Genomic DNA, 9,679 nt, shown 5'->3' with positions numbered 1-9,679 from the left:
TGAAGTCTACATTGCATCTGTTGGGAGTTTACTAGCATGGTCACAAGTTTAACTGATTCTGCCACCTTTCATTGAGTTGATTTTCAGTTGTAAGACTACATACTTGTTTAATATTTTTGCATTGCTTTTTTGCCTACCTTCCCATCTGTTTATATTCAGTAATGCATTAACAGAGTAAGCAGTTTTGCTTTATGTAGAAATCATATTTGTTAGCCAAGTAGGCACACAATCCCTGGTTAAGTCATTTGTTCAAAGTCATACATTAACCAGTTGAGGATTTAAGGAATCAAATCCTATACCACAGGACCTATAGCTAACAGCCTTAACCCATGCAACAGCTACAGCACTTAGAATTCAAGACTAATGTTATTTAAATTGTGTCACTTCATCTATAGTCTTGCTGCCTTTGTCAAGGTAACTGTATACAGACACATTTCATTTAATGAAAAGATCCAATATAGCAGTTAAGGTTATCTGTTTCAATGCTGAAGTTAATATGGTGAGAAGTTTATGCTTGGCTGTTGTAGCACACTTTTATTGAAGCCTGGCTTTTATTCTTGTTTTACTAAAACACAAAAATCTCTTCAGTTTGTCAGCTTGCTTAACTGTTTTATTTTGATTCTCCCCCAATGTCATGCTTTGCATTCTACCTAAATTTGCCACATTTAGGTTCATAGGTGTTTACTAGGCTAATGACCGCAAGGGCCATTTTAAGCCTAGCCATGTACCCCCCCCCAAAAAAAAAAACATATCCCTTTTAATCAGTGAATCTCATACCAGAGGTAAGGCTCAAACCTTGTACTTTGTGGTTGGGAGGCAAACACCTTAACTATTGTGCCAACTGGTCATTACGCGAGAGTATTGTCAGTTGTTAGCAATGCTGCTTTTTGCTGCTGTTTGTTGCTAAGCTTCAGATGATTTATTTAGGTATTTTTACATCTTTTAAATCTTAGGATGTGGTGGTTTCACAAACATTGAGCTCAGAAAGGCTTTAAGTATATAAGTTCATATGTCTATAGGGTCATAATTAAGTATTAGGCAATCTGTCTGCAGATCATTACATGTCTAGCCAAAAACTCCTATTCATACGTTCCCTCTATCTTCATGGAGGACAAGTCAGGGTGAGAATTTGAGGTTGCTTATCTAATTATCCAAGTTTACCTTGAAGGTGGCAAGGGTACTACTCTGTTTGATATGTAGTGGAAGTTTGTTTCACAAGTGAGAAATACCTTGGGAAATGAACCTATCCTGTCAATGTGTCTTATGTATCTGTTGAAGAAGGTTTAGTTCCTTTATCTGGATATTTGAGGTACCATTACACTGTCATTACACAAGGCTGGCCTACACATGGATCCTGTTTGTATCCACTACATTAGCAGCAGTCTGGTGAGATAAGTGGTCCTTCTTTAGCATAAGAGACGAGAGTTTCTGTATAACATCCTGTAATAAAGTCAATAAATGTATACGTGGCATTAAAACTGGAGAGTTTAGGAAGACCATAATAGCTGATGATGATTTAAAAATCACAAAGCAAATAGGTAAAGGTATTGCAAAAGCAGTTTAGTATTAATTAGTAACTCTGCTAACGAGGGCATTGTTACCGCATTAACAGGCTTAAGACTGATCACGTATCAACTACTGTTTCCAGTTCTAGGTCCACTCTGCTCTATTCAAAAGAAAACTTTTTTAAACAGTATTCAGCTTAAATACCATAATGGTTTTGATTTCATTCATTGCGCATAAAGGTAGACTCACAAAGCAGTACTCAAATGAGAATGCATTCCAGCTTGTGGGAATTAAAAAAAAAACTTTCTTGACTTTTGAAAATTTCAGTTTCATTAAACTTTTTTTTACAAGCACTTTCTCTGCTGGAGAATGCAACACAGTACTGTTTCCATTGTGAAAAACAGATCTTCAACAAAGTAAAATAAAGGAATGCTCTTTCTAATAAAACATCAAAGTAATGTAACCTGTTCAATTTACTTGAAATGTAGATATCTGCACTGTGAAAAATACAGATAAAAATACAAGCGCAGCTTAACACCTCTTATTTTATTTTCCCGACATTAACAGGAATCAAAGCGCTTTGTTCAGTGGCAATCCTCGATATGAAAATATTCCCCTAATTGATCGACACTCTCCACCCCCTTCGGTGAGTAGTCTTTTATCTGTTTACCTGACTTGCATAAATTCCATATGCAACTACTTTATCTATCTCCGCAAGAGCAACACTGCAGTTCTGATAACAACTGTCACTGAAGGGACCACATCGACAATTAAATCAGTACCTTAATTGTGCACCTTTTTTGTTAATTTCAAACAGACTAATCATTAAGTTATCTCTTTAAAATAAATTAGGCTTGTAAACCAATACATTGTGTCACAGAATTAAATTTTCTTCTGTCTAAAATTACAAATATGCACATAGTCAACATGTAAACATTATTTCAGTATTCTAATGTCCCATACCTGTGTAGGTCTTAGATTGATGTCTGCTAAAGCTTTTAATAAGCCAGAGCCCAGAATTTTGAAATCTCACATTTTTTTTTTATCAGAACAGATTTCTTGACTGCAAAATTTTGTTTCTTGGTTTCATTACTTGAAAATCAAAACTTCACAAATGTTTGGGCCTGTGGATTTACAAAAGATAATGTGGTCCAAACTGTTGACACTTGAGTTGTCAGATTTTTTTCTTGTTATATCATTCTTACAACATATTAATAAAACAGCAAAGCCATTACAAATAATTGTTTCATTCATCTGAGTGCCTCTCGTGTTTAGCTGTTCTGTTGATTATCTGTGAAATCCAGACAAAAATTGAAGGACAAATAGGCAAGTAACAGGTTTTGTTTGATGCTAGCATAACTGGTCAGCTCTGTGTGATGAATTTTATTGTGCATTGATAGAGAACTGTGCTTAAGAAATAATATTGCAACTTTTATTTGCCTATTATAACTTATGTTCTTTGTTTCTCTCCATTCCCCTTTCCCCATTTGCTTGAACTCAAAATATGGATTGATTGGGAATCTCTGAACAGTACTCCCCCAGTATGAGGACCTCTTACATCGGAACCAACCAGGAGGACAGCTTAATTCAATGTAGGACAGAGTTCTTATCCTAAAATGTGCAAGACCAGTAGATCCACTAACATGTGACTTCATTTGAGATGGACAGTCCACATGTGTACAGAATTTAGATAGAAATACCTGTCCCTAAACTAACCAAAATGGGCAGACAGCTAGACTAACATGAAAAGAAATAAGGGAATCCTAGTTATCTGCGGTCCTTAGTAGCAAAAACAATGCACACAGTAGCAATAATGTCAGTTCAGTGATAACCACATATAACTATCACTGTTGCAATATGAGCTCTTTAAAAACGAGTGTCAGTTAATATGAGATTATACTGAAATAATGAAATGCAAGCCAAACAATTGTCAACTGTATTAGCAGACAGACAGTGACAGTGAGCTCAGCAAAGGGTATAACAGACCACTCACAGAAGTAAAATGAAGAACAAGTACAAATAATAAAGGAGGAAGACCTATAAAGGGGGAATTACAGATATATAAAAACTACTGTCAGCTTCACCCACTGAGATAAATTAGGTGGATATTCTGCACTGAAGAGAGATGAAGAGGAAGGCATAAAGATGGACTGACATGTTAACAATAGAGGCAGCAATCCAAGATACATACTGTGAAAAGGAGAAAGAAGATGATACATAATGATAGTGCAAAGCCATACAGAAACAAGTAATGTGATCCTATGAAATCTAAGCAACAAGTATTTCTCTATTTACTAAATCCTGTAGCCTTGAATAAAGGAATCATTACTGAAAAACCAAGATATGACTGGCTTTTACAAAATTCCATTTTGGTGCTTATAGCAATCTTTACAACTGCATTACAAACATGAAAGGCCGTACTACTACAGCATAGAAGAAAGCAGTCTTAGAGACGAAGTTAATAAGTGAAAACTGAGGTTTGATAAAGGAGCCATACAGGAACTAACAACTTAAAGTGACATGCAGGGTTATGTAGCCTTGAAATATATTTGTAGACACCTGCATTCTTCTTTTCATATTGCCCGACTGACTCACTTTTTTAGTTATTTAGAGCCATAACTGATATATGAAACAAATAAACAGACTTTGACAGGAGCTGTGATTAAAAGATGAAGTATAACTTGGTTGCACTGATATTATAAATTAAGTAATCACCAGGAACACAAAAAAGAAAAATGATGGAAGACAACCTAATGAATCTTTTTCCCCAGATTTTCAAAAGAGCTTCAATGGTGTTCCAATAAAAATCATTTTCCAGCTATCTGTTGCAGTAGAGCTTATTGTTTTCTCATTTACTTTAAGAGATTAAATAGCCCAAAACCACAACATTATTTTGACCTAGTTAGTATCATAGAATTAAAGAGTCAGAATGATAATCCTGTTCCATTTATTTACTGCAGAAACAACTAGAAGAGAAGTCCAAAAGAAAAAGATATCAAGAAATACAGGTGCACATTTCATCTGTTCAGCTGCTTAGACTGTCATATAGTGTACTGATACATAAGGGCATTCTAAGAATATGGATAGTTTGTGTAGAAAGGACTTTAGCCACTGTAGTTTGGTATGAACTAATGTTTTTGCAATAGCTACATACAGTAATGAATGATATCCCATTCACATATATACATGCAACAGAAATGCACTGAGTTACATATGCACATCCTTAAAGATTCATCTCTGATCCAAGACAGAAAACACAAGAAAGACTGAAAATCTGTAACAAAACAGAAGTCTGTCAGAAAACACTTTCTAAGCTTGACAACAGCTCAAGGCTACAACTTCAGACAACAACAGAGTGAAGAGATCTGGAAGCACTGCTTCATTTATAAGAATGCCAGCAAACTAAGACACTAATAATGTGATTTCTGTTTAGCATTTAGATATTCCTGGTCTTGGTTACCCATAACTGAAGATTTGGGTATGGACATGAGTCTTTTACAGCCATTCACTGTATAAACAGGGTATACTGTACCATATTATTGCATTGTAACTGCATACATTTTGCACAGATGCAGACACGTCTTCCTCAAATAGAGTTATTGCTATATTCCATGCTGGCTACAGTATAAATGTCAGCAAATGGAACACTATCTGTCTAAGCATTTTAACAGAACCTTAGGTTAAGAACAGACTGCCTTGTGGGTACCCACCCCTTTGTCCTTAAAGTTTTGTAGGTTAAATACTTAAGCATGCATGATATTTAAAAAGAATGTGTGTGCTTCTCCATACAATGTCCGCTGTGTTATACAGTTATCCAGTGTCATCAAAGCATTCTAGTGAAAATAGATTACCATGTAAATGGGGTGATTAACAAATCTATTTCATGGACTTCAACATCACAAACATAAAGTAACATTCTTCCACCTGTCAAATAAACCAAATATGCCTGTTAGGTGATATTACAATAACATGGTATAAAATGTATGAATTTGTTGTTTTTATACCATCCTTTTTTATTTTATTTTAAACTGACTAACCTGTTCTAAATTGTAGCCCATAACTACACTTTGCAAATTACACTGTTCTTTTTTCAAGTTCTGCTATACAAAATATGTCAAGATTTTTTTTTGAGACTATAACTGCTTAGATGTACTTTATTCTTTGATGTTATGTTATGTTGTTTTGTGGACTTTGCTGGTGCCTAAAGATATTTACTGAGATTGGGCCACCTATCTAGTTACTTAAGAAAGAAGTAACGTAGTTCTTAGAGTCATTAGCTATAGCTTTATTACCATACACTGGAAGAGGAATATTGTTCAATTTTGCAAACTGGAACTTATTACACTGTGAACAAAATGCAACACTTCATTTCCACACATTATTTGTAGTCCATAATACTTATTAATTTGATGTGCATTACATAATTTTTATGCAGAACAGGCAGCGAAAATCACCATTCAGATGTTTCATTCCACAAAATGGATGCATTGATGTATCAATTCCAACATCTGCCCAAGAAAATATGCGGCTTAAAACACTAGTAGGACATGATGTATTGTAATAATGCATATGATAATGTAAAGAACTGTACACATTCCCTTTAGTTTACGTGCAAGTCAGATTAATTGTTTCTTTCTTTTTCTATTTCCCAACTTTTTAACTGTTCTTACATTTCATTCTGCCATTATATCAGGCTACATTGCACACCAGAGAAAATACAAAATAAAGGTAATACCTGATATGACCACTCTTCAGTCTCTGTCTCAAACATTCAGTCATGCTGGTTTCTATCTTGTTAATGTTTCAGTTTGTGGGTTTGAAGAGAGGCAGACTTCTAAAACCTAACTTTAACTGAAATATATCTGAAAGCAAAGCAGTGAAGAAGTAGAAATTCCTGGACTTTTATCCATAAGAAATAGTAGACTTCACACTTATACATTTCCTTTTCTTGTCTGAACCACTTGCACTTCAGGTTCTCTGTGCTAATTATTTTATCTTCATTCAATGATTTTCCAAAACCCACTTTATTCTACTTAGGGTTGCAGTGAATTGGAGTCTTTTTCAGCAATAGTAGGTACAAGGCAGAAGAATAATCTTATATGGGATGCTGGCCCCTCACACACACTTATGGCTGTTTAGAGGTTTGCCATTTCACATAACAGTAAGCCATTTTGAATGTTGGGGGAAACTGCAGCATCAGGTAAACATTCATATGGGTACAGGTCCTCTGTAGCTTTGGTCTTTGTTTTGCCCTCCTCTTCTTTTTCACATTACATCTTCTCTTCATATATTTTTAAAGACACTGCTACCAGACATAGGATGTCTTTTATATAGTAAATTGGTTAAGAAAATACTGTATACATGAACATGGTAGATGAATCATTGATTATCTGAGCTTTAAAATAAGACAAATGAAAAATTTAAATCAGCATGGCTTTGTACAAGTCTACATAAATCAACTTTCAATTTGTACCATTCTTCTGATCAAGCAAACTGTACCATTGCACATTGAGACAGATAAATGAAAAGATGAAAAGATTCTTGTGTTAATCAGACTATCCCACATATGTACTTATCGGTTTGATAAGAACACCACAGCATTCCAGAAATCAAGTAATACTTACGTATCTCAACACAAAGCGTTATCAATTAGTCTGTTTATTCAGTGACCAACATTTTTAAAACACATTTGCCTACTTCCAAAGAATAACAGATAAGAATTGGTACCTATTTAAAACTAAAAACAGATTCTTGAGAACCATTTCTTTTATCTAACCCAAAGCCAAGCAAACCAACACTGAGTATCTTCTGCATATTTTTCATAGTCTAATTTTCTTTTACCATTGCTAGACTGGATCTGAGACAGAGCTCTTTCTTTGTCCTCTAACAAATCTATAATACTAACAAGTCATTCTCCTTATCCTGTTGCTGAATTTGATTGCAGAGGGGTATGTCTGCAGGCTTTCTGATCACTTTTCAGACAGCCAGAGGTTCTAAGTCTGACTAACCATAATTAGGTGGTCGAAGGTTATAACACTGTAATAGATACCTTCTCATGTCTAATGCCACAACATGAAATACCATGGAAAGGTTAAAATCCTACCAGTACACTTCCATATTTTACTGTAATACTAATGCAATGCAGTTCTTTTATAAAATAAAGTAAGTCTATAGCAATGAACATTTTGTAAAAATAAAGCAGTGTTACTTATCTTTCTAAATGTAATGCTTTAAACTTGATTTGTTTTTCAGAAAATTCAATTTTCTTGTTTACTATATTTCTTGTTCTGACTGACCCTTTTGATGACTTTCTAGTGAATTTAATGTAAAGCACTTTTTGTAATAAAACCGGAGAAACATCACACTTTTGAATCTTTTATTTATTTATTTATTTTTCTAATTATAAAATGTGTATTGAAGTCCTGATTACCTTACAATGTTATTAATTCATAATTATAGTCCTGTGCTGATGTCCTTGTCATGGAGACATGTCCTGTGAAGTACCAAGAATAACCCAAGGTAAGATTTGGTGGCATTATCTTGTGAGTATCATATGCCCATTTAACACATGCAGCTCACACTGATAGAGTGAAAAGTGGATTGAAATGGAAAGTAGCATTTTATGTTTAATCTTTTCATGTCATCACATCCTGTTTGAGCATGAAGTCTGTAGTAAGGTGTGATAATTTAAATGGTATATAAAATGTTAATTTTGTATGCAAAGATGTGTGGGTGGGTGATTATTTGGTAACTGAATCATAAAGAAAGAGAAGCAATGATGAAAAGAAAAAAGCACAAAAAAGTTCAAGCAAACAGTGATCAACAGAAATGTCAGAAAGTGAGTAACCTTTAACTGTGTTTAATCAATTGATAAATTGACTGATTTATGAGAAAATTAACTGGTAACAGTACCCTTGGCTGAAACACTTTCCTGAAATCTGGGCAGAGCAATTCAGCAATGGATAAACAGCTATAAATTATGCAATAGCATTTAGAGTAATTCTTTAAAAAATTATTTCAAATTATTTAAAAAATTTTCTTTTACCTTACATACCATCCTAAACACAAACAGATTAAAAAAAAAATTAAAAAGTTCCCTGTTATGGAAATGCCCCTATCAGGGGCCTGCTTAATTTGAATCTACCACTCTCTACACTTGCTGGAATCACCCTCCTGTAATGTATGCCTTAAGCATGTGACACCCCCTATTTATAAGAAAAAAAAATATCAGATGATGGTATATTTTCACTAGTTCTTTTGTAATATACAAGAATCTTTCTCCTGTATTATTTGATACAAGTCCTCTATGTATATACTGTAAACAGCGTACCAGCTTTACTATGTGTCTAATTACGCTATTGAACCTTTTCTGTTTTCTGTTTCCTCTGTCTTGTGATAATTGTGTAACTGTTATTATTACTTAATTTTTTGAAAGTTATATACTTGAATAGTCTGTACATTTTGCTGTTGCTTTTCTCTTTGGGTCTCCACTGAAAATGGGCCTGTGCTCAGCTGGACCAACCCGGTTAACAAATGCGAAATATATAAGTAACTACAACAAATCGTCACTCAGTGCAGCCAGTCATCAGGAACAGTAATGTGAAATGAAAATGTTTAATAGTTCCACACAAAAAAAGAAATTAGCCACAGTCAAGTGCTTTCGTCGTAACAGACTTTTTAAAACTGTGCAATAATCCTAAACAACTCTTTAAATACACTCTATAAATAAGTAAATACATAAATAAATAAATAAACAGTAAGCATTTATTCCAAATACAAAAGGAGAGGAAGTGTCTAGCTCTGTGCGGAGTCACTAGCAACAATCTGTTTAGATTTCTTTTATTTGTGCATGCAGTCTTGAAGTGTTCAGGATTTTTTTTTTTCAACTGGGACATTTGCTCGGGCAGTTTAAGAAACCCAGGGATTTTCAGATAGTGGCTCAGAAACTGTTGATAGATCTGAAACCATGGAGCAATTCAGTATTACTATCGTCATATTTGCAGTTTAGCAAAGATTTCCAAAAATGAAACATTTGATAAAATGAGCTTTTCAATTATAGCACTAATGAAGTAGGGAAATTCCATGCATGCGTATATTATGTCATTCTTTCAGAACTAATACACTAATTTCAGCTGAATACTGCAATACACACATGCGCGCACATGCGCGCGTG

The 9,679-nt window shown here is 34.3% G+C and overlaps 1 protein-coding gene across 2 annotated transcripts in view; it reads left to right on the top strand.

Annotated features, from left to right (window-relative positions):
- The window catches only part of TTYH1 (tweety family member 1), a 1,335,534-nt gene extending 1,327,664 nt beyond the window's left edge, over positions 1-7,870 (top strand). For both annotated transcript variants that reach the window (XM_044081666.1, XM_044081659.1), the window contains exons 13-14: positions 2,074-2,152; positions 3,038-7,870. In XM_044081666.1, the coding sequence (XP_043937601.1) occupies positions 2,074-2,112 (39 nt within the window). In that variant the 3' untranslated portion in view covers positions 2,113-2,152; positions 3,038-7,870. The remainder of the gene's footprint in view (positions 1-2,073; positions 2,153-3,037) is intronic.
- Positions 7,871-9,679: the final 1,809 nt, after the last annotated feature.

This window comes from Protopterus annectens, chromosome 1.part1, assembly GCF_019279795.1.
Source record: "Protopterus annectens isolate FY-2018-M chromosome 1.part1, PAN1.0, whole genome shotgun sequence".
Classification (NCBI taxonomy): Eukaryota; Metazoa; Chordata; order Ceratodontiformes; family Protopteridae; genus Protopterus; species Protopterus annectens.
Note: the sequence above shows the minus strand (reverse complement) of the source record. Positions and strands in the feature narration are given on the sequence as shown.